Source organism: Pelodiscus sinensis, chromosome 4 (assembly GCF_052426305.1).
Source record: "Pelodiscus sinensis isolate ZL-2025 chromosome 4, ASM5242630v1, whole genome shotgun sequence".
Lineage (NCBI taxonomy): Eukaryota > Metazoa > Chordata > Testudines > Trionychidae > Pelodiscus > Pelodiscus sinensis.
The window spans coordinates 98,588,366-98,614,033 of record NC_143055.1 but is presented as its reverse complement, the minus strand read 5'-3'; the positions used below and the strand labels follow the sequence as shown (position 1 = coordinate 98,614,033).

The window sequence follows — 25,668 nt, the reverse complement described above, 5'->3', positions numbered from 1 at the left end:
CCTGGTCCTGGGTGGCCAGGCTGGCAGCTCTCCTGCCCTAGACAGCCACTTTCCTGTGCCTAGTGCGGAGATCGTGGACGAGGTCCACGATGTCCGCACTAGCCCAGGAAGGTGCCCGCCTCTTGCGGTCCAGGGCAAGCTCCCGGGAGCCGCCAGCCTGGTCCCGGCAAGAGCGGGAGGGCTGGGGGGCATCGGGTGGGTGGCTCTGTGCCGTGCCAGGTGCAGGGTCTGCTAGCTGGGTGCTGGCAGGCTTGCACCTGGCACGGGCACCGTAGCCAGCCCGTGCCCCTTTAAGGGGTCCGGGGCCGGGAGGGGGGCATAGAGTTTCCCTGGTGTTGGCCAGAGTGGCCACCAGGGAAACCTGGGGAGGGCTAGCCTCCCACTAGTTCGAACTAAAGGGCTACACAGCCCTTAGTTCGAACTAGCTAGTTCGAACTAGGCGTTAGTCCTCATAAAATGAGGTTTACCTAGTTCGAACTAAAGCGCTCCGCTAGTTCGATTCAAATTCGAACTAGCGGAGCGCTAGGGTAGCACCTATTAAAGTTAGTTCGAACTAACGTCCGTTAGTTCGAACTAACTTTGTAGTGTAGACATACCCTTAGAGTTGTTATGCTGCGGTGTGTAGTTGCTGGTGAGAATATGCTTCAGGTTGGCGGGTTGTCTGTGGGCAAGGACCGGCCTACCTCCCAAGGCCTGTGAAAGCAAGGGATCATCGTCCAGGATGGGTTGTAGATCACTAATGATGTGTTGGAGAGGTTTTAGCTGAGGACTGTAGGTGATGGCCAGTGGTGTTCTGTTGGTTTCTTTCTTGGGCTTGTCCCATAGCAGGAGGCTTCTGGGTACACGTCTGGCTCTGTCAATCTGTCTCCTCACTTCCTCGTGTGGGTATCGTAGTTTACAGAATGCTTGTTGAAGATCTTGTAGGTGTAGGTCTCTGTCTGAGGGGTTGGAGCATATGCGGTTGTACCTCAGTGCTTGGCTGTAAACAATGGATCGTGTGGTGTGTCCGGGATGGAAGCTGGAGGCATGCAGGTAAGCATAGCAGTCGGTAGGCTTTTGGTATAGGGTGGTATTGATGTGACCGTCACTTATTTGCACCGTGGTGTCCAGGAAATGGACCTCCCGTGTAGACTGCTCCATGCTGAGGTTGATGGTGGGGTGGAAGCTGTTGAAATCATGGTGAAATTCTTCCAGAGTCTCCTTCCCGTGGGTCCAGATGATGAAGATGTCATCGATGTAGCGTAGGTAGAGAAGGGGTGTAAGTGGACAAGAGCTGAGGAAGCGTTGTTCCAGGTCAGCCATAAAAATGTTGGCATATTGTGGGTCCATGCGGGTGCCCATAGCAGTGCCACTGGTCTGGAGGTATATATTGTCACCGAATCTGAAATAGTTGTGTGTGATGATAAATTCACAGAGTTCAGCCACCAGTTGTGCTGTGGCATCATCAGGGATACTGTTCCTGACAGCTTGTACTCCATCTGCATGTGGGATGTTTGTGGCTAGGATGGTGTTTTCTGGAAGATCACCAATGCATTCTAGTTTTCTCAGGAAATCCGTAGTATCACGGAGGTAACTGGGAATGCTGGTGGCGTAGGGTCTGAGTAGAGAGTCCACATAGCCAGACAGTCCTTCAGTGAGAGTGCCAATGCCCGAGATGATTGGGTGTCTGGGATTTCCAGGTTTGTGGATCTTGCGCAAGAGGGCAGTGTGGATGCCCGGCAGGGATTTCTTGCGCAAGAAACCCCTATGGCTAAAATGGCCATTGGAGCTTTCTTGCACAAAAGAGCGTCCACACTGCCATGGATGCTCTTGTGCAAAAGCACAGCTCGCACATAGCAGTGTGGATGTGTTCTTGAACAAGACTTCTTCCTCCCCGTTCTCTTACCTTTCCCCCTCCCCCTCTGCACAAGCCCCTTCCTCCCCCTCCCCTTACCTTTCTCCATACCTTACCTTCTGCCTTCCACTTTGCAGGGCCGGACTCTGCGCTCAGGCCCCAGAAGTCCCCGGACTCCGAACCCAGATCTAGGTCGCGCGGTGCAACACTGCGCCGAGCAGTTTTAAAGTCCCGGGCTGTGACGTCATGTCATGCCTGGGCGTCTCCCCGCTTACCTGTAAACACCGCGCATGGCAGCAGCAGCCGGCAAGGGGGAGCTGGACTGAAAGCTGCGCACGGCAGGCACGGGCCGGGGCTGCGAGGGACGCTCTGGGACTGGGTCCGGGTCCAGGGTGGGAGATGCGCGGGGGGGGGGAAGGGGGCTGGGAGGTGGAGACCAGGGCCTGCTCCAGGCAGGACGGGGGGAGAGACCCAGCTCCAAATATTGCTGGAGCAGGGCCCCTGGCTCTGAATATTGCTGGAGCATGGGCACCACGAGCCCATATAACTTGCCGCTCATGGATGTGGGGAGGGCCCAAGGCCCAGGACTCAGGGCCCCTTCTCCCCCAAGTGGACTGTACTTACTGCTACTGGTTCCTGTGTTAACAAGTCTGTTCAGTGCTGTATCCTTGTGAACTAATATCCTTCTGGAAATTGTTGTCCTGGTGGTTTATATGGTACCTTGGTACACTTTCCATTGGGATAGGTGTCATCAGACATACCCAACTCCACAGCTGTAATTGGTACTCTTTAGATTTACTGTCAATCTCACAAGGATAACAGATGTGGTCCCCAAGTCAGGGATGAGTCAAGTTGTTGTGCAGGTTACAAGCAACAAACTACTTGTTCATTAGTAACCTGATCCAAAGCTCACTGAAGTTAGGGAGGGATCTTTCTATTGACTTTGGTGGACTTTGGATTGGGCCCTGGTTGAATAAAGTCCTTTAATCATCAGGACTCTCATTTTACATGAATTTTGAATTCATACACAATTTTTAACAACACAGTAGTGCATACATAATGTATGTAATGGAGGTGGGTAGACTTGTCCATCCTTTTCTTGTTGCTCAGAACTTATTTTTAGATTTGTGGTTTTTTTATTTTAATCAAAGTAAATAATGACAAAGTAGTGCCTGGCTTCCAGAAAACTCAGCTCATTAAAAAAATAAACAAGTTATAATCCTGCTGTAAGTGAGAGACACTGAGTGTTGTAAACATGACTAGTTATAACAGCAGTATTTTACAAGTTGACAGCAAGAAGTGTATGCACATGAGCTAACTAGCTACGCAGATGGTGCAGAATGCTTGTATTTAGTTAACTGGTCTAAGTAGGGTAAACAGTTCTGGTATAAACAGCTCCTGACTCCTATTTAAAAAAAATCCTTTTAAGCTGTAGCTCTTCTTTTTTCAATCATTAGTGGTTACAAAAACATACACTGTACTCAGAGCTCTGACTTCATTTGGCTTATGCTGACTTCCTGTTTCCCCCTGCAAATGCCTTTGTGCCTCTTTCTACTTTTGACATGTGCTTAAGTTTAGTTTGTCATCTGGTCAGTTACGTCAAAATATTTTCCAACTGAAATTTCCTCTGCCTTTCTCCTTTGCTCTTGGCTGCAGCAGTTAGAACAGATTAATGAGGTTTGGAAAGGCTGACTGCCTAGCTTTATGAAGAACTGTCATTGAATTTCTGGAAGAAGATCGGTTATCCTTCTGACAGGGATTTTCAGCAAGTCCTTCATTAGTACCTTTCTGAGCAGAAGCATGAAATAAGGAAGTTGAGCAGCCATGACCAGCTAAGCAAAGGGTATTTAAAAGAAAAAAAAATCATCAGTGTCTTATGAAAACTTGAGGCAGACTTATTCATTAAAAATAGTAATAAACCCCTTCAGATTGTAAACCTGCCTTACTTAATTAACAAATATTGAAACTGATATGCACCCTCTGTCTGAAAATTTATGCAAGGTTTTCCAAAGTAGTAGCAGTTTGAAAGAAATGATTTAACTTATGTGAACTCAGGGATGGAGGAAATATAGTTAACTCTTTAAATAAAAATTAGGCAGTGGGCGGGGGCTGCTTCAACCCTGCTAGATCAACCCTTGCCTGCAGCGGGCCAGCGCGCTCCCCTGGGCTTGGCTGGCATACTGATTGGAGCAGTCCCTGCTTGCAGGGCGCTCATGCCAACTGCAGATAAGGGCAGTGCTGGAGCAGCCTTTGTCCATGGTGAGGCTGGAGCAACCCTCTTCCTCCGGCAGGCTGGGAGCTGCTCCAAACTCCATCGGTTAACCTTAACCAGTTAACTTGTTAAACCTTCACACCCCTAGTAAAAATAAATAATCCTCCTCTTGTACTAATTTAGATGAACTTTATGGGTTAATGGTATGAATGTACCCAGTTATTTTCCAACACTGAACAGTTTTAAACAAGGTTTGGGTATACCAAGTTCTTAAGTTTGCTTGATGCCATGGCAAACAACCATTGTGATTTATTTTCACTTTTTATTATTAAAGATACAGAAAAGAAGAAATAAAGTATTAAATAAGACTTTCACTTATCCTGTGTTCCGTTTCCCTTTAGATGGAATGAGGGTTTAGAAGGCAAAATACCCTGTTTGACAGTCTCTTTGATGGTCTCAAAGATTATTATAACTGTCCTTTTTAGGGAAAAAAGAAGTTAGTTAAGATGGGCTGGGTTGGACCTGTTGTTGGAATCTGATGCTGTTTCCTAGCAGACAAAAGACAAATGCACACAAAAGGGAAGAGAAAAGAACAGCAAGGATAGAATAAGCAGCTTCTGTCTGCAAACTTCACTTGAACTGTTAGAGGGAAAGGTTCACTTTCTCTTGAACTGTTAGGGAAACAGGCACAATCTTATCAGCCAATCTAAGACCTGGCAAACTTAGTTCAGGCTGTTTAAGGCATTGCTTTTAGCTGCGCTCTTTCTGGTCCCAAGTTTGCAGATGGATTTCAAAATAAGAAATAAGAGGGGGAAGGAAAAGAAGATTTTGCGGGGAAAGCAAGGGCTCGCTTCCAGGTGATGTTGGGTTTTTTCCAGAGCCAGCAAAGATGTTCATGTCTTTTTTTTTCTCTGTGGGTCAGGCTATGTCTACACTACAGGTTCCAAAAAAGCGGGCACGTTCTTTTGGAAGCCCTGTATTCCTCATTTTATGAGGAATAAGGTCTCTTCCGAAAGGGGAGGTTTTTCCCACATTTGGCCCTGTGTAGACGGGCCAAATGTCGAAAAAGCCTCTTTTGAAAAAAGAATCGGAAAAAGGTATGCAAATTGTGATTCGCAATTTGTGTACCTTTTTCCAAAAAATAACTGCAGTGTAGACATAACCTCAGTCTGGCCAGAATATCTCTCAGGATTAAGATGAAGAAGGTCCAAGGTCCCAGGAGACCATAGAGGTGACAGCCATGACGGTGAAGCTTGCTTCATCCCCTTCTTTCAGTCAGCCAGCATAGGAGTAGCCTCTGTCTTTCTGTCTGTCTGTGTTTTGCACCAAAGTATCTTTCATTAAGGACCGCAAAGGAAGTGCAGAATGGGCAGAATAGTCCATTCCCTCACTATTTTGTCCACCAGTTAGGACAAATATTTGAGACGTGAATTTTGTTTAATTAATTTTCAGTCTCACAGTGTTCTTTTTTAGCAGGCGTGATCTTTACACAGTCCTTGATTTATTTCAGTAGGACTTTATTTGGATTAATTCTTCTTTTCTGTCTCCATTCTGTACTTTTTTCCCATCAGCATTTATTATTATAGGTTATTGTGACATTTTATGAGTTTTCACTTTTTACAGTGGAACTGACAGGGTAAATTTGTAGTCTCATGTATCACAACACACTTTCTTCACCCCAAAACAGGACATGAAACATCAATCTAATGGAAAACAGTGAAACATTTATCTTTAATCTTCCGTTTCAGACTTTCTGTAGTCACCTATCATGCCATTCTTATATTTATTTACTTACTCACTCAACACAGTACGCAGTGTGGGATTTTAGAATTAATTATTTAGCACTTATTGGTAGATTTTACCTTGATTACAGGTAGGTAAGTACCCTTATTCCTATTTTGCGGATGGCATAAATCATGCCTCATTTATAAACAAAAGTTACATTGCATTAGCTATACTGGTTTCAGTTACATTGGCGTATAGGTGCTTTTACTGGTATAACCTATTCCTGTACAGGATGGGGAAATTAACTGTCATTATAAGGCACATATCTACTTGTGTAACTGTATCCATCCTAGGAGCTGCACTTGTATAACTACTGGTAAAAAAAAAATGAGTAGTCCTGTGGCACCTTAGAGACTAACAAAAATATATAGAATCATTCACTTTCTTGGCTAAAACTCACTTCATCAGATAAGTAGGAGTGGAAATAACAGAATCCAAGATTTTATATACATATATCTGTTAATTGTAGGACCTGTGTTAATGAAGCTAGTTAAGTGGGTTAGATGTGTACCAGTCATAGATTTTGATGTGAAAATGCGACTGTCAAAGATGGGGGAAATTGGCTTTGTAGTGTGTTAACCACTTAATGTCCTTATTCAAGCCCGGGGTAACTGTCAAATTTGTGACTGAATTCCAGAATTCCAGTTCTGCAGAATCTCTTTGTAATTGGATAGTGAAATTCCTTTGTAGAAGAATGGCTACTTTTAAATCCATGATTGAACGTCCAGGCAGGTAAAAATTTTCCCCTACAGGTTTATATGTTACCATTTCTGATGTCTGATTTGTGTCCATTTATCCTTTATCACAGAGACTGTCTGGTTTGGCCAATATACATGGCAAAGGGACATTGCTGGCATATAACACATTAGAGGATGTGCAGTTGTACGAGACTCTGATGTTGTGGCTTATGTGGTTAGATCCTGTGATGGTGTCACTTGTATAGATATGTGGAAAGAGTTGACAATGGGGTTTGTTGCAAGGGTAGGCTCCTGAGAGAGTGTATCTGTGTTGTGATGTGTGACTGCTGGTAAGTACTTGCTTCAGGTTGGGGAGATGTCTGTAGGTGAAGATTGGCCTGTCTCCCAAGGTTTGTGAGAGTGAAGGATCATTTTCCAGGACAGGGTATAGATTGTCGATGATGCGCTGGAGGGGTGTAAGCTGGGGACTGTAGGAGATGACTAGCGGTGTTCTGTTGTTTTCCTTGTGGGGCCTGTCTTGAAGAAGTTGACTTCTGGGTACTTGCCTGGCTCCGTCAGTCTCTTTCTTCCTTTCCACAGGTGGGTATTTAAGTTTTAAGAATGCCTGTTAAAGATCTAGTCTCTGTGGGGTTGGAGCAAATCCGGTTGTATCTTAGGGCCTGGCTGCAGACCAGTGGTTGGCAACCTACAGTACACATGCTATAAGTGTCACACGAGCTGATTTTGAGCGGCACGTGGCAGGAGCTCAGTCCCACGCAGCAGGAAGCCTGTGCTGCTGCAGGAGCCCTTCCCCCACGCCCGGTGGTGGTGGGAGGAGGCAGCACTGGGGCTGATGCGGTGTCTCCTTTGGCCTCCGGGGCTGGCCCAGGAACCACATGGCCATGGCAGTGGCACCTCCGGGGCTGGCTGGGAACCATGTGACCGCAGCGCCTCCAGGGCTGGCCCGGGAATTGCGTGGTTGCGGCAGCGGTGCCTCCAGGAAATCACCACACAGCCCTGGCCCCGGCTTCAGCCGCGGGGAAGGCTGGACCTGGGGCAGCGGTGTGGCATGGGAGTGCTGGGGAGCTCCTGTAGTGTTGGCTGCTGCTGCGGCAGGGGATCAGGCTGCCGTTTTTTCTGCCATCATCACTGGTGGAGCGGTGCTGGGGACAGAGGCTTGCGTGCTGCTTAAAGTATCAAACTACGAGCCCTAGATTGGAGAACTCAGCAAGGGAAAGCAAGGCCAAGGATCACACTAAGTGGTAAGATTTACATAGTATTTTATTTATTAATGACACTGCTAAATAAGTAGGACTATTATTGACGTTAAAAGGTATCAGTGGCACGCAGACCAGGGATGTGATCGACTAGTTGACTATCTGATAAGCAAATGCTTATAAGATAGTTGACAGACTAGTTGACTAGTCACTCCCCCCCTCCCGCCCCCATGCTGCCTCTATCAGGAAGAGGTGTCTTCAGGCTGCACGTGGCGTTTTAAAGCAGCAGCGCCGCATGGAGCCTGGGATAGCTGGGGACTCCCCCGCTGACCCTGGGTTCCGTGTGGCCCTGCCGCTTGGAAGCGCCGCATACAGCCTGACGCTGGGCTCCCCGCGGCATTTCAAAGCGACAGCACCTCATGGATCTCGGAGACCCCAGGCGCCACATGGTGCTTTCACCTTTGAAGTGTAGCAACAGCCGTAGGGCTACACTTCAAAGGCAGAGGCACCCTATTGACTAATCGAATAGTCGATGTAAAATGCGTCGACTATTTGATTAGTCAATTACTCGATGTTTAGCAACCTTAATGCAGACCTGTAAATAGAAGTGAATAAGTTAAATCTCAGCTTGTCACTTCTCAAAGGTTGCTGACCTCTGCTGTCGACAGTGGATCCTGTGATGTATTTTTGATGGAAGCTAGAGCCTTGTAGGTAAGAATAGCGGTCAATAGGTTTCTGGTATAAGGTGGTGTTTATGTAATCATCATTTATTTATACTGTAGTGTCAAGGAAGTGGATTTTTTGTGTGGGCTGTCCAGGCTGAAGTTGATCATGGGGTGGAAATTGTTGAAATCCCTGTAGAATTCTTCAAAGGTTTCTGTGAACAGCATTTCATTCTACATAGCTGAGATTATGTGTCATATGATGTTTGTTCACAATGTCAGCCTGTGGTAAAAAATCACTCTCCAGACTAAAATAGTTATATTGGTACAAAGTTTGTATGTAGACCAGGCCTATGTGACTTGCATTGTAGAGGGGACAGATTTGAAATGAACTCTCTTTTGGATGATGGTTCCTGTTGTATTCTACTGAGGATTATGTGCCATGCATTTGGAGCTGGACTTTTTCAAATAAGTATTGCTTGGCTGACTCTGTACGTTCTTTTGTATTGCCTTGTGGTGTCACCTGTGTTGATAGAGGCTTGTGGACTGACCACATCTCTAGTTACTTCTCTCTGCTGCACTTTTGAAGTTATAGCTTCTCATTTTTAGTGACATAATTTTCTAAAAATTAAAAAACAAAAAGCAAAACCTGTTGGTACTCTTGCTCTTTGTGTTTTATTATTTTTGTCATACTTTGTAATTCCTAGCAGCTATTAAAATTATGAATTTGGGACATGGATTATGCTTTTTTCCCCCCCACCAAACAATCCTTCTACCCATCCCCTCTCCAGATCCGGTTGTACCATTTCTGCTTTGAACTCTGCAAAGAAGAAACCATGTACAGGCAGTCCCCAGGTTACGTACAAGATAGGGACTGTAGGTTTGTTCTTAAGTTGAATCTGTATGTAAGTCGGAACTGGCGTCCAGATTCAGCCGCTGCTGAAACTGACCGCCAGTTCTGACTTACATACAGAATCAACTTAAGAACCCCAAGCGTCTCCAAGTCAGCTGCTGCTGAAACTGATCAGCAGCTGATTCCAGGAAGCCTGGGGCAGAGCAACTCTGCCTCTGGCTTCCTGTAGTCAGCGCTGGTCAGTTTCAGCAGCAGCTGACTTGGGGACGCCTGGGGCAGAGCACCTGGGGCGCTGCTGGGTTGCTCCAGTAGCGCCGCTCCTCGGCGCTACTGGACCAACCCAGCAGCACCCCATCTGCTCTGCCCCAGGCGTCCTGATTCAGCCGCTGCTGAAACTGACCAGCAGCGGCTGAATCAGGACGCCTGGGGCAGAGCAGCTTGGGTGCTGCCGTGTTGGTCCAGTAGCGCCCAGAGCGGCGCTGCGGGACCAACCGGCAGCGCCCCAGCTGCTCTGCTACAGGCATCCGGAGAAAAGCCTAGTCTGCTGGGGGGGGGGGGGGGGGGGAGGGAGGGAAGGTCGTACTAGCTGTGCCCCCCCCCCCGACCCCGGAAGACGAGGGCGGTGGACCGAGACGCACCGCGGTCCCGCCGCCTGGGTCCTCCCCCCCCCCCCCCGACCAGACCAGGGAGACGGGGAGCAAAGTCTCTGAGGACGCCAGCAGCAGGACAGCCGCGGGGCGCCTGTGCTGCTCCGCTGCCGGCTTCCCCGAGGCTTTGCAAAGCCGCGGAGGGGCTCGGGCAGCGAGGCAGCCCAGGTGCGCCTGTGCTCCTCTGCTGCCGGCTTCCCCGAGGCTTTGCAAAGCCTGGGCTGCCCCGCTGCCCGAGCCCCTCCGTGGCTTTGCTCCGCGTCTTCCTGGTCTGCAGACCAGGGAGATGCGGAGAAAGCCCCGGAGTACACGGGCGGCAGGACCGCGAGGTCCCGCAGTCCGTGTCCTCTGGGGCGAGCCCCGTTCGTAACTGCAGATCCGACATAAGTCGGATCCGCGTAAGTCGGGGACTGCCTGTATTGAATATTTAGTTTTTAGTGTATATTTAAAAAAACCTAAGCAAGTGGGAAATTATCCTTTTTTTAATTCTGCTTTAATCCTACTTTTCCTTGAAGTGAAGCCTTCCCCAGAAGACCAACCCTCACAATTTCAGTTAGGTTTATGCATGGGGGTCTAGTGTAAATGAGCTTGGTGGTTCTATTGTGGTACTCATTGAACCACACTCCATAGTACTAACATTATTCAGTGGGGCACTTTGTGTTATTATTCCCAGAACTACGGTATAAAGATAGGACTGTATTTTAGGTCAGGATGGACAAAGCTGTGTGTGGGAGAATTTGGAACTGTGTCTATCTGGCGCTGCAAGTTTTTCATTTTCCTGCCTATCAAAATAATAAACTTAGATGTGTTAAGGAGACATTTATTACTAGTAAATTTCATATGAACGTCAGGGTAATTACCTCCACACCTGTAGGGGTAAAATCCTCAAACAAGCTATAAAATACTATTTTTTTTTTAATACTACTTGTCTATTTCAAGGATTTCCCATTCCAGATGATGTTCTTGCGTTTAAAAACTCTTTCAAGCAGCTGCGTCATAACGCTCTGTATACAAGCGTATCTCCTGTTTTAACATGCATGAGGAGGTTTTATCTTTTGTGACGTTTATCTTCCAAGATCTAATCGTGGCCATATTTTAAATGTAAGAATGTTTCCTTTTCTTTTTTTAAATTATAATAATGATGGGTTGGTGAGAACAGAATATTAATCAGAGCCTACATGGAAACTGTTGTCTATCCTAAGGCTGAGTATACACCACTTCATGGATATTTGAGCATTCAACAGTGCCCTAGAATTGGCTGGACTCATGCTCTGAGGTTGGATAGCAACCTCAGAATGTTCTTTTTTTTCATTGGAATGGCTCTGATACTGTTCTTTCTTGTTCCCTGAAAACTGCTTCCTCCAGATACTTGGCTTAGGTTGAAATTCAACAGGAGACTGGTCAGAAGGAGTATGTCCTGTTTCTTCAACTACCATGGAACAGAATTTAACTATTTATAGAGAAAGCACTAAATTTTACCTGTTGTTAACAAAACCTTGTGGTCAGTGGCCAAAGGCTGCTGGCCAGTTTAAAAGAAATGTTCTGGACACTGCCTGGCATAGGACAGTGGTCAAGAGATGTGCACAAATTGCATTTTTTCACATCTGTCAGCAAGGTCTAAAGCCAAGCAGAAATTATTAGAAGAAACATCAGACAGTGATATGTAACGTCAGACTGCAGAGTTGTTACAATATAGTCTTCTTAGTGATCTTTCAAGAAAAAAGGTGAAAATTGTCAACAAGTGTCTTTGTTGCTAATGGTATAACGACTTCTTGTTTGAGAGAAATTGGCTTCCTGCAACAGCAAGGTGCTAACTGTCTGAGTCAAGAAAAGACTAAGAAAAAGAAAGAAGAAAAAAACCGGGAAATTTAATGCCATACAAAACAAGCACTAATTTAAAACATTTCTTCCTCTGTGGAAAGGTCTCAGAGGGGTAGCCGTGTTCATGTGTAACTTTAATAAAAACTAGTGAGTGGAGAAAAAAGGACCCTTAAATAGAAAAAGGAGTAAAAAGAAAAAAATACGTGTCAATTGTAATGCTGGTGCTAATGAGACTAATTGAGTGGGCTGGAAGTGTCCCACACTTAGCTTTTGATGTCAATGGGGTGTTGAACATAAGGAAACTTTATAATGGGCCATCCAGTTCAAGTCTTGATGTAAAATACCGTTTAATTGGTTAACTAGTTAAACATATTGTTTAACTGGTTAATCCATTAATAGGAGGGAGCGGGGAGGAGGGGGGCACTCCAACTTGTTGGGAGCAGCCTCCCCTCCCGCTCCCCGGCTATAGGCAAGGGCTGCTCTAGCTGAGCCAGAGCAGTCCCTGCCTGAGGGGTGCCTGGGTCCACCACAGGCAGGAGCTGCTCCAGAACAGCCTCCTGCCTGGGGCAGGCAGGGAGCTGCTCTATCCCCACTGGTAACTTGTTAAACATTCACATCCCTAACTGCCATTAATATTAGTAGCCAGTGATCTCAGTGGCTTCAATGAGACTGCTAATCTAATTACCTCTGTGAATGAGTGTTTGATAGGCCGTGTTCTCAACTCCAAGGGAAAAAATATGGAAAAAAATTCTACAATTCTAAATATACTGAGAAGCCTCATCAGATTCTATCAGCTTGGTTTAAACAAGAAAGCAGGCCAGAAAGAGAAAACTGCCTCTCTAGTTACTCAAGGACTTCTTGGACCTACATTATCAGATTCCTCATCTGCAAATGATCATGATGGATAGTTCAGGCCCAGAGCAGCTGGATGCGATCTGTTTGAGTTACAAGCCTGTTCTTTGCAGACTGCTGCATGCTTCTTTTTTTTGGCATTTACAATGAATAGGGGAAGGCCTGTTTTTGTTCTGTCTCTTTTTCGTCTGCAGGGTAGAAGAGAAGAATCCTGAGTTCTTCATTAGTTACGTGACTGGAAAATTATATTTTCATGCAGGTACTCTGCAGTCTTTAATTTACCAAATGGTCAAAATCCTGCATAGTTTCAGGTGACGTTTTGACTTGTGACTGTCACAACAGTGATTAAAAAGGAAGTTGAGTTGGGGAAGTGGTGATAATTGCATTTTTCTGTTTCCTGCTGGCATGGCACAGACTACTATCCTACCGAGATGATGTGTTAATATAGTTAGACCTCGCTGCGTAACATATTAGGCCTGAGTGTGCATTCATTTCATCTTCTACTTTGTGTCTTGAACTCTTTTCCAAAATTGCAGTACCAGAAACTGTATGTTTTTAATTTATCACATAAACAGTATATTGCTTCAGTTTTAAGGCAGTTTATACCTCTCTCCTTACACATGGAGTAACTTAAACTGATCTTTTTGCATGGGACCAACTATAATATATGTTCAGTACATGTATGAAATGAGGGTGGAAAAGAAGATTGGAAAAAGCATCACATGTTCTATTTTACAGCAGTAAACCCATCTTCTATTGATGTATGTACTTAATTCCTGACTGTTCCACTTAGAAAAAGAATGTAATAGCTGCACCATTACTGCAAATATATAGAAACATGTTTTTCAGTACAAATTAATGCTAGAAAAATTGTTTAGAGCAAGCTGTTTCATAGTGCCCTGCCACTGTGCCTCAATTATAACCTGAAGGCATGAGAAGGTAGTTCAGTTTCTGTACCCATAGGCTTCTCTGTTGGGAGCTGGGAAGAATGCTACGTGTACTAGTGGCATTGTGATAAGAACACCTGTTCACTAGAAACTGGACTGCAGCCATCAGCTCATTTCACACAGGATAGCAAACAGCCATCAGATGGTCAGGACTGTAAGTCATAGTTGACATGGACCAGATTTAAATCAATGACTTATTAGCAATTCTATGAAACACTAAGTCCCATTAAGAAGTGTTATTTTTAACAATCTAGTTTTCAGTAAAGAGCAAGACACAAAAGGCATTGAGAATTCTTCCTTGCTGGTTTGCTTTCATAATTGTGTGTATTTGTTTAAAATACAAACATTGACTTTTTTGCAGTCTCACTTCAGTCCCTAGGGCCAGGATGCCACATTACAAAAAGCATTAGCCCATTTGGCAGTTTGAGCAGAGAGGTAAAAGAATGAACAGGCTTGGATTCTGAACTAGGTTCTCACCATATTATATGATGTAGAAACTCTCTGTCCAGAACTCTCTGGTCTGGAAACATCCATTATCTGGAATGATTTTAGTTAGCCAGATGTCTACTTTTCATGAGTGTGGCCAAGTTTCCCATGGTCAAAAGTTTGACGACAGCCACCAGTCCTATCTCTCAGTTTTCTGTGCTATCATTTAACTGTAATTTACCCCAAACATCCTCAAACAGTCCAGTAAGCAGTGGTAGTGTTGGTAATGCTGCTAGATAATATTGACCTCACGTGGTCTGGAAAATTCCCTGGTTCAGAACTGGTCAAGAGAGTTTCAACCTGTACCTGGAGGTTCTATTTCATGTGCGTTAGTGGGCCAATAGGTGGCCCTTTCCTCTTCCTGCTTGGGTTCAGTAAACCACTTAAGCCTGTATATAAAGTTAATCCTATGCTTAGGAGTTTTGTTGACTACAGATAGATATTGAGTACATGCACAAGAGCTTTTCTGCTGAATGGGGGCCCTGTAATTCTGTCAGTCATGTAACCTTTGTGATCAGTAAATTATACTTTTTAAAACATTTTTCTATTGCTCATAAAACTGAAATGTGGGGATTTTGAGCCTGTGATAAAATCTTCACTTAACTTCTAAATGCGAATAAATGTCTCTGTAGCCCGACCTATCCCCACACAGTCATCTGTGTGCCCAGTAATGGGACCAGTGGAGAGAAATGTGCAGAGGAGACTCTACAAAACTTTTGCAAGTAGCAATTTAGAGCTTTATAAACAGAATACTTTGTAACAAGATATGGGTTGTGACATCCTGCTAAATGAAGATGGAATGATAATTAAAACCCCCCACTGTTTTTTCTTCTTTTTGTGCAGGGACCTGAATTGATGAATAAATATGTTGGTGAATCTGAACGAGCAGTCAGAGAGGTAAGAAGCTGCGAATTGCAAGTAAAGGACCACTTGCATGTTGTGCTGGATGTATGCTCCTTTTTCAAACTCTCCTGTGATGGTGATACATTGTCTGGTTAAATTTAAGCTTTCATAAAACAAAGAGATTCTGAAAAGAAATGAAGTTTTGTTTTTGTGATTTTTGTTTCCTTTTTGGTTGCTTCTTTACTTTCTGTTTTTAGAAAATTAATGGTGGTGAGTCAAAGTCAGGCTTATAATGCAAGTTGCTGTTGAAGTTAGATTATATAGTATGATGTAACTTATCTACACAGTAAGTGCACTTTTTTAAAAAGAAAGCTACAAGATATTATTCTTTGCCTTTTAGCTTTTGGAGTTCAAAATGCATACATTTTGTGTGGGAATTCCTCACACCCTGGTAAATTATTTTATTGATGTTTCTCTAGATCTTCAGGAAAGCCAGAGCTGTGTCACCTTCAGTCCTTTTCTTTGATGAAATAGATGCCTTGGCCGTTGAAAGAGGGAGGTAAGGAATACTTTTACTAAAATATTCAAGGTTCATTTTTGTTCTGATAGTGACTTTAAAAAATTGATTTGTTAAGATCCCAGGTTTATTGTCTGGGAGGGGAGGGGCTGTGGAATGCAGAGTGATGTGATGTCACACTGTGGTTCTTCAGGAATAACTTTTTTATAGGTATAGTGAGAGAATTTTTAAAAAGGTGCTTTTTGTATAGATGAGCAATAGCGCTAGCAATCTGTTTATAACATTCTGCTAAATAACTAAACCAAAGGGAGTTCAGAAGTTGTGCTAAAGAAGAATAGTTTTCAGTTGTAACTTATTTCCTTACTTCAGTAGAAACAGAGTATTTTTTCAAATGTATTTACTTCCTCTTATAATTTAGGCCTGTGCAATTAGATTTTAGTTTAAATTTTAAATTTTTTTTCTTATTAGTGGCTAATGTGGTACTTGTTACATGTCACTGCCTCCTTTTTCATGAAAATTCAGTCAGCTTACCTGGGAGGTACTTTTCATTAGCGCCATTCTAGTTCCAAGTGTTTTAAATAAGGCCTAGTCTATCCATTAAAAATTACATGGATACAGCTATTTTGCTTAGGAGTTTGTTTGTGTAGAGGGGGAAACACACCCTAGTGGGAAACCCCAGGGATGCAGACATGGTGACAGAACAGGTTTTCTGTCAGCATAGGTAACATTGTTCAGGTAGGTAGTGGCCTTTCTGTTGGCATAAGCTGCATTTGTTCTAGGGACTCTGTCAATAGTGGCATAGGTTCTCTGACTTCAGGGAGAGAAATAGCAGACTCTGTATCAATACCAGTTTCTGGTGTACTGTAGCGGGTACTAGCAAAATGTAAAGACAAATATAAAAGATGTCAGTGTGACTGTTCAGCAACTTCAAGAAATCATTTAATGTGTGGTGGCAACTTGTGTTTAATACAAGTGTATTCTAAATTCATTTACAAATATATCCTCATCTGAAATGTCAAAAGTTAACACATAGCACAATGCGTCACCCTCTGTGTATAATTTCTGCAATTAGAAAGCTTATAAACTTTCTAGAAATATTAACAGTATGATTAGAAAAGGATTAGAATCACCAGTCCACGTAATTCAATAGACATTGCAAAAATAGATTTTTGGAAGCAAGTCAAAATAATAAATCTATGCATGGTAGAAATCTTAATATATTTAATATTTAGAAACGCTACTTCAGTAAGGAAAACTTTTTTTTTTTTTAAGAATAAAGCACAGTATTTTTTTAGCCTTTTCAGTCTTCACCCTGAGGCTCTGAGGTTTTCTGGAATCTTTAGGGGGTAAATAACCCAGCTTTCCTTACCTGCAAGAGGGAAAAATCGCCCTGGGACAGCTTACTGAAGTATGTGGTATGACCTGCTGTAGTCATGTTGTATTGGAGACATCTGGTTTTGGAGCTTTAAAAAGAACAGGGTGGGACACTCGAATATTTCATTGTCAAATCTGAAGCAGATGCTAGGTAAAATATGTAGCAGAGTTCTCATAAAATTAATCTGAAATTAAACAATGGAGGAAAGCAGACAAGGCACTTATTGGAAAAGGCCTGCTTTTACAGTCTGATTTTGCACAGTAGGAATTTGCAAATGCTTTAGGGATGCTAACGATTTGCAGCCTCTGGAGATCCATTTCCTATACTGTTACTAACCAGATGGAAGGAAACACCTGTTTATGTTTACGTAAACAGGGTACATCTACACAGCGTTATTTCGGAATAACTGACTTTATTCTGAAATAACAAAGAGCGCGTCTACACTTCAAGCCATTCTTTAGAAACAGTGGTGAGCTGGAGGACTTCTTACTCGGACTGCTGTAACCCTAATTTTTTGAGGAGTAAGGGAAGTCAAAGGAAGAGTATTCTTCCTTCGACTTCCTGCTATGTAGACAGCACCAAAAGCCGAATTAAGCTATTTCAATTTCAGCTACACAACTGTAAGGATTCTCCCTATCTTTTTTTTTTCCATGACAGATATAGGAAATCATAAACTTTTTTTTTTTGCATAGTTAAAAATAGTATCCACGAATGGAATAATATTTAAGTTTTTTTAACTAATCCTTACACTGCACTTAATTAGTGGTGTTCTCAGTTTGTAGATAAGAAAATTAAGACAGAATGACTGATGTGACTGAGGCCAAAAAACAAGAGGCACTGTTAAATTGGGGATTGGAACTGGCTTCCATCCCTTTATTGAGACTATTAAACAATTGCAACAGAGTGCTGTATAATGCTCCTTATTAAGACTCCATTACCTTTACAAAATGTACCAAAAAACAAATGCAGTTCATGGTATATAGAGAATTAACAAAGACAAATGAAACAAAACTATAGGAGTGGCCCTTAGAAATCTGTCTTTTGCCTTTAATAGCCATGCATCACATGGGAGCATTGAAAGCACTGAGGTAACATTACCCATTTGTCTCATATAAACGTTCCAAAATTTTGAGTTTTAATTCTCCCCTTGTCAGACAAATGAACAATTTTGTAAAAACAAAAGAAAAAAAAAGGAAAAAAAATTATGCAGCACTTTAAAGACTAATAAGATAGTTTATTAGGTGATCAGCTTTTGTGGGGCAGACCCAGTTCTTCAGATCATTCAGATCCTTTTGTTTTACCAAGATCAGACTAACATGGCTACCTCTCTATTACTCTAGAACAATTTTGTGATTCAGTGCCAGGTTTTCATTTATATGTCTTCGGTTTGTTAGAAAAAATACTAGAAATTCATAGGTGAAAACTGGCAAAAAGATTATAATCAAAATACAGAGATAGATGGCATTGCATGGTTAATACCGTAAAGATCTGTAGCTCAGGTCCACATTTTTTAAAATACCTTTGTTAATTATCTGGACGGTGTAAACTACACAGTTCATTTTAGATACAGTACTAAATTGGAAGGAGCTGTGAACAACCAGGAAGATCTGGAAATATTAGCCAATAATCAAGAGATTAGAAATATGGACAGAAAATACTAAAATGAGATTTAATTTTCAAAGATGTCATTTTAAACATCTGGGGGAAAATAATTCAATGTAAGTAACAATCACTAGGAGTGAGACATCTGGAAATCAGTAAAGCAAAAGGAACTTGAGGATAATCATGAATGATATAGTAGTTAAAAGGTTTTTTTTCTGCCGGGTGACAGAATTGATGTCATCCATATCAACAGGCTCTCTCAGAGAAGTGGCCAGAGAGAGGGGGTAGGCAAACATTGCAAGCAGATAGTGCAGCCCCCTAGTATATCCATTAGCACATAAGACTGGAAGGAGATAAATCTATAAATATGTAAAGGGTGTAAACAACAAGCCTGGGGAGGAATTACTGAGGACTTTACAAAGGGCTAACAGTAGATATAATGCATTTAAAGTAAGAAAGGGAAAACTGCTGAAAAACACTTTTTAACAATGAAATCTCTTTCGCTATAAATCAGTCAAATGGGAAAGTGGTGGCAGTTTGTTTGGCACATTTCATGCCAAACTAGACAAACCACAAATTAATGTACATCAAGGACTAGATGACATAATAGATGTTTTCTGTCAGTCCATGGTTCTGACTAACTATAGGTTCCACTAGCTACTTACGTTTTTCTCAACTTCTGTGAGATGGAGTTATGACTACTTGCAGAAAAATCTACATTATTAAGGACAGGAACACATGGCTGGTCCAGATACAACAGTGAGCAGGGAATGTTTGTTTCCAAGTAATCCTTTCCCCTTTCAAAGCTAAAAGTAAAAAAGTGCATAGCTGCAGAGAATTATGGGTACTTCTTATTCCTAGGTATCCAGACTATGTAAAACCTAATTCTTCTGACCATTCGAGGTTGCCAACAGGAAATGGCTTAGTAATCAGACTTGAAAGTGATGAATGAGCATGGCCAAATTGAAGAAATCTATTTTCTTTGGAAATGGGACTTAGTTTATGTATGTAAAGTTTTGGGCAATAGATTTATTTGTTCCTTTTCGTGTTTTTCTGAAGCAAGGTAACTTTTTCCCCTTAGCGTCAAAATCTTGTAACATAAGCCATAAAGTATTGTAGGCTGGATTGAAAGACACTGTTAAATTGCTTTAAAAAATCAGTACTGTGCTTTATAAAATCAAAGGCTGAGAGAGCTATTAGACTGGCAATTATATTTGGGGTGAGGAGAAGGAGTTCTCCTAAATAGCAGCCCATCCAAAGAGTAATATAGCAATGATGTTTTTCCCCTGTCCTCTGTATGTAGATTACATTAAAATGGCTAAATTATGGTGGGAAGTATCAGAGGGGTAGCCGTGTTAGTCTGAATCTACAAAAGCGGCGAGAAGTCCTGTGGCACCTTATAAACTAACAGAAGTGTTGGAGCATAAGCTTCCGTGGGCAAAGACCCACTTCGTCAGTTACATGATGAAGTCGGTCTTTTCCCACGAAAGCTTATGCTCCAACACTTCTGTTAGTATATAAGGTGCCACAAGATTCCTCGCCGCTTATGGTGGGAAGATAAATCTATAAATTTATAAGCCAGAGTTTTCAAATCTATAGATTTGAAATGGAGCTTGGGTCGCTTAGGGTCTCTAAATCTAGGCACTCTATTGAAATGCCAAAATATTGGTTTGGAATCCTAACTTTAGGTATCCAGGTTTGAAATGTTTTGTCCTTGAGGAATTGAATCTTCTGTTCACAGAGTGTGGCATCTGTGGTTTTAATAATAAGGGCTGTTGTGACTCTTCTGTCTTTAAATCAGAAAATTCTGTCTTTCTGGAAGACATGCTTTAGTACCAACACAGATTGTTGGGCTTGCAGTAGTCGCTTGGTGAAATCTATGGCCTGTATTATGCAAGAGGTCAGATTGATGAAAATGTGGCCTTAAAGAGGCCTTAAAATGCGTGAGCTGGATGGGTGCAGAGTTAATGGGTTAAAGGTACCCAGCAGAGAAATCTTCCTGTGTTGGGTGAATGTCTGCTAGCACCGAGTTTCTGGAGACAGCACAGTCCTATTCCTCTGCTCCCATGACCCATTACTGGTGTGAAAGGGTCGGAGGAAGTCTTGTAGTGGAGGTGAGAGGTGGTGTGGAAAAGCACAGCTTCAGTACACTCGAACCTTGGTTGTTCTAAGGGATGTTCTGCAAGCAGTGTCAAGCCAGGTCTACACTAGATCTGGAAGGTTGCCTTAAAGTATGCAACTCCAGCTACGTACATAACATAGCTGGAGTTGACTTATCTTAAGCTGACTTTGGCACCGTCTTCACAGTGGGAGACCAATGGGCACAAACACTCCCATCAGTTTCCCTTTTTCCTCGCAAATGTGAGGAGTACCAGTGCCACTGGGGGTGCTCTCCACATTTGATTTAGCATGTCTTTATTAGACCCGCAAAATCAAACACCAGAAGATCAATCTCCAGCACAGTAAGCATAGATGTGGCCTAAGTTGCAGCAGGACTTCTTGTGCTTTAACTTATAATGGGAGTGGGTAGCCCTGAAATTAATCAGGACACCCTCGACTGATTCACTATTATTGCCATTCTCCAGCACATCAGGAGCTGCATTTGGATGCTGTGGGAAATCAGGGCCTTTGAATCTCTGCCTATTGCTGTCTGAACTCTTAATGGGCTGAAGTTAGCTTTCATTTTAAGAGTGGCTGGAGAAAGCCTGATTTCTAGCAGAACAAAGGTTGCAGGCCTAAGAAGGATTTGCAAAGGGCTTAAAAAAAACCAAAAACACTTAGTCAGGGCAAGAATTTATTTTGGAATAGCAATATTTACAAGCTGCACTGTCCACGTGCTGTTGAAATGTAATGAATATCTGACACCTCTGTTTACTCCGTCAAGTTAATTGCTGAAGGCTTTTGTCTGGCATACTCTATCATGAAAGCCATGTCTCCAATATTCTTTAAACTCTCTCTGTAAATTTCACTTCTAATTTCAGCAGACTGCATATTTTAATTTTGTAATATGAGATTCCATTTCTCTTGAAGGCAGTAAGGGTATGTCTACACTACCACCCTAGTTCGAACTAGGGTGGTTAACGTAGGCAACCGAAGTTGCAAATGAAGCCCGGGATTTGAATTTCCCGGGCTTCATTTGCATCTTGCCGGGCGCCTCCATTTTTAAATGTCTGCAGGTTCGGACTCCGTGCCCGCGGCTACATGCGGCACGGACTAGGTAGTTCGGATTAGGCTTCCTATTCCGAACTACCGGTACACCTCGTTCCACGAGGAATAACGGTAGTTCGGAATAGGAAGCCTAATCCGAACTACCTAGTCCGTGCCGCGTGTAGCCCTGGGCACGGAGTCCGAACTAGCGGACATTTAAAAATGGCGGCGCCCGGCAAGATGCAAATAAAACCCGGGAAATTCAAATCCCGGGCTTCATTTGCAACTTCGGTTGCCTACGTTAACCACCCTAGTTCGAACTAGGGTGGTAGTGTAGACATACCCTAAGAGTGTTAATTAACCTTAGTGGATTAAACACCTAGGCCTAATCCTATAATCCATTTATCCTGTGAGTACAGGCTGGACCGCTCCGGTCCAGTACCCTTGGTACCTGACTGGTCCTGAACGAGGGAATTCGCTGAACCAGGGAAGGTCCCCGCTACCAGTCTCCCATCCTGCCTTCCATCCCTGCTGCCAGCCCTAGCCACTCCCCTTTCCAGGCTGTCGGGCTGCTGCAGGGGTTGCTGTGCTACAGGGACTGCTAAGGCTGCTCATTTTTGGCCCTGGCCTCGCTAACAGGGCAGCCACAGTTGCCACATCCCCAGCCTTGCTTGTGATACTGGGGCCACCAGCCCTCTTGTCACAGTGGCTTCTAGCCAAGACTCCCTGGTCCAGGAACATCCGTGATCCTCTTAGACCACGGATGTTGCCGGACGAGCAAGTCCTGGTTCTTGGAGGTCCAACTGTAGTTTTAATTCAATGGTATTACAGTAAAACTCCGATGGTCCGGCATCTGATGGTCCAGCACTCCTGATGGTCCGGCACCATCAGGAACCCGGAAGTGCTCTGGGCAGCCGGACCATTGGAGCTACTCTGCCCCCAGCTTCCCCGATTCAGCCGCTGCTAAAACTGACCAGCGGCTGAATCGGGGAAGCTGGGGGCAGAGCAGCTGGAGTGCTGCCGGGTAGGTCCCGTAGTGCTGCCTCTCAGGGCTGCGGAACCAACCCGGCAGCACCTCAGCTGTCTCCGATTCAGCCGCTGCTGAAACTGATCAGCGGCTGATTCCAGGAAGCCCGAGGTAGAGCTGCTCTGCCTCGGGCTTCCTGGAATCAGCCGCTGGTCAGTTTCAGCAGCAGCTGACGTGAGTACACCTGGGACAGAGCAGCTGGGGTGCTGCCGGGTTGGTCCCCGCAGTGCTGAGGTGCGGCACTGTGGGGACCAACCCCGCAGCACCCCAGCTTCTCTGTCCCAGGCATCCCCATTCAGCTGCTGTTGAAACTGACCAGCGGCTGATTCCAGGAAGCCCGAGGTAGGGTAGCTCTGCCTCGGGCTTCCTGGAGTCAGCCACTGATCAGTATCAGCAGCGGCTGACTTGGGGACACCTGGGACAGAGCAGCTGGGGTGCTGCTGGGTTGGTCAAGTAGCACCGCTCATCGGCGCTGTTGGACCAACCCGGCAGCCCCCTACCTTCTCTGCCCCAGGCGTCCTGATTCAGCCACTGCTGAAACTGACCAGCGGCTGACTCCAGGAAGCCCGGGGCAGAGCAACTCTACCTCGGGCTTCTTGGAGTCAGCCGCTGATCAGTTTCAGCAGCGGCTGACTTGGGGACACCTGGGGAAGAGCAGCTGGGGTGCTGCCGGGTTGGTCCAGTAGTGCCGAGGAGCAACGCTGCCGGACCAACCCGGCAGCACCCTAGCTTCTCTGCCCCAGGCATCCCCAAGAGCAGCTGGGGTGCTGCCGGGTTGGTCTCGCTACGCCAAGGGTCAGCGCTACCGGACCAACCCGGCAGCACTCCAGCTGCTCTGCTGCAGGGGTCCCCGATTCAGCTGCTTCTGAAACTGACCAGCAGCGGCTGAATCAGAGACGCCTGGGGCAGAGCTGGACTATCGGAAGGGGGGGCTATGAGACCCCTCATAGCCCCCCCTTCTGATAGTCCGGCATATTTGATAATCCGGCACCCCCTGGGTCCTAAAGGTGCCGGATTATCAGAAGTTTACTGTACTTACATGTGTAAAGTTGGGCATGTGCTTTAGTGTTTGCAGGTTCAGGTCCTTAGTTCTTATTAATGTATTTCTTTTGGAAGAAAAAGGAGAACTAATAGTATTTAAAACCAATTAAATATTTTAGTCTTACCTTATAATCCATCTTGAGGTATATTGGCATTGTATTTAAATATTGATATAATGCATCGCTCTAAAAAGTGAAATCCAGACTAGTTATTCACATTCTAGTCTGTAGTACTTCCAGATTAAACCTTCAGTTGCTTCTACGGTAGACATGATTGATTACAGTTTTCAACTTGATTAACTTTCAGGAATGCACAGAAGGAGAAATGCTAAGGAAATGGAATGAAGGGAAATGGAAAATGTACTATGCATCAGGTTCCTTCTTTTAAGACAGCTGCAGTGCAGACAGAATAACAGAATTCTAAGTGTTAGCATCTTCCTGTTGTGCCTAGGCATTTGCAGCACAGATAGGAGAACAAGGTTTATAATCTAACCTCAGTACACATACAACTACTGTCATGAGTAGATAAGGAGATATAAATAATCTGAATAGTATCTTTTGGCCAGCCACCTAGGCTACGGCTACACTATGAGTTAAGCACGGATTAGCATTTTCCCGTGCTTCATTGCATACTCTCTTTCGTTCTGTTTTTGCACTAGGGGTTTTTGTGCAAAAAGAGGCAGTGTGGCCATGGCTATTTTGTGTGAGTCATTGAAGGGAGATCTGTGGGTATCCTCCTGCAAGAAATTCTACTCCTGTTTGGTGCAGTCTGGGTCATTTCAAAGGTAGAAAATTTGCTCTGAGTCTGCAGTAACCAGATATTGTCTCTGTATATACAGAAAGCAAAGTAATTCTTAAAAAGGATAGTTTGTGTAAGTGTGTATTTGTAGCTGTAGTGAAATGTACACAGAGACGTAATGGGGTTTTATATTTTAACATAGCTTTTAGAATTAACCTTTTTTCCATACATGATGTTCTTTCCCTTACCTTTCCTCAGTCTTTCTTCTCGTTCTCAGCAATTCTCCTCTTCCTTGTTCCTAACCTCACCTTCTTCCTCATTGTTTCAGAGGGGTAGCCATGTTCGTCTGTAATAGAAAAAGCTTTTTTGATACCATCCACATTTTTTGTTAGTCTCTAAGGTGCTTCAGGACTATTTGTTATTTTTAAAGTTTCTTCCTTTCTCACGTATCTCACTACTTTTCCTGTTTGCTCGCTGTCTTTTTCCTTTTCTTTTTCTTCCCTCAGCTCCTTGAAAGGAATCACTTCTCGTGAGCTTTCTCCTTCTCCCCAAACATATCCTCTTGCCCCATATTCACTCCTCTTTCACCTTCATACATGTCTACACAACCCCATTTCCAACCAGTAGGCTCTCTTCCTACTCTCACACACCACTCCAATCCACTCTTTACCATTAACCATTCTTGGTGAACTGCTCAAATACATAAACACACCCTAGTCCAGTCTGTTTTCTCCCTCCCTGCAAAACGCATTTGGTATCTCTCCCCTTCCAACCCAACCAGATCATGTTGTGTATATCCCTCTGCTCTGTTCCCAGCAAAATCCATTCTGTATATGTCTCCTTTTTCTTCCCTCTTGTCTTAATAGTATCTTTTGTGATTGACCTTGGGTGGGGTGGGGGAGGTTCAGGCTGATGGAGGAGTGCTGGGAGAAATCTGGTTTCCTGATCTCTCCAGAACAGGAATGTTGTAGGAAGCGCAGTTGTCTCCTTCAGGCCAGAAAAGCAAGAGGCAAAGTTGTTCAGTCTCTTGGGGAGCGAGGAAGCATAAGCAAGACAGCTTCTGTCCAGGAACCAGGAGGAGTGGCCCACTGCCAAGTGCTCTTTCCACTTTTGCCCGCCCCATGTTGGGAGGAGGCAGGGGAGAGAGTGGGCAGCAGGGCAGATGGAGGGAAGGTTAGCAGCCTACAATGAGAAGGAGCCCTGCCTACTCTGAGAGCAGACTGAGTCAGTGGAGTACAGATCACAGGACCCATTCTGTACCAGCTAATTGACCAGAGAGGTCCTGCACAGTTGGGAGAGCTCTCAGAAACTGAAATACAACGATGAGAATGAGGGAGGGTGTAACTCTGGTTTCCTTTACCTTATGTAAGTTAAATTCCATCCCT

The 25,668-nt window shown here is 44.1% G+C and overlaps 1 protein-coding gene across 5 annotated transcripts in view; it reads left to right on the top strand.

Moving 5' to 3' along the window:
- AFG2A (AAA ATPase AFG2A) overlaps positions 1 to 25,668 on the top strand; it is a 291,912-nt gene that overhangs the window by 61,272 nt on the left and 204,972 nt on the right. For all 5 annotated transcript variants that reach the window (XM_075929851.2, XM_075929850.2, XM_075929853.2 and 2 more), the window contains exons 12-13: positions 14,837 to 14,890; positions 15,316 to 15,395. In XM_075929851.2, coding sequence (XP_075785966.2) covers positions 14,837 to 14,890; positions 15,316 to 15,395 — 134 coding nt within the window. The remainder of the gene's footprint in view (positions 1 to 14,836; positions 14,891 to 15,315; positions 15,396 to 25,668) is intronic.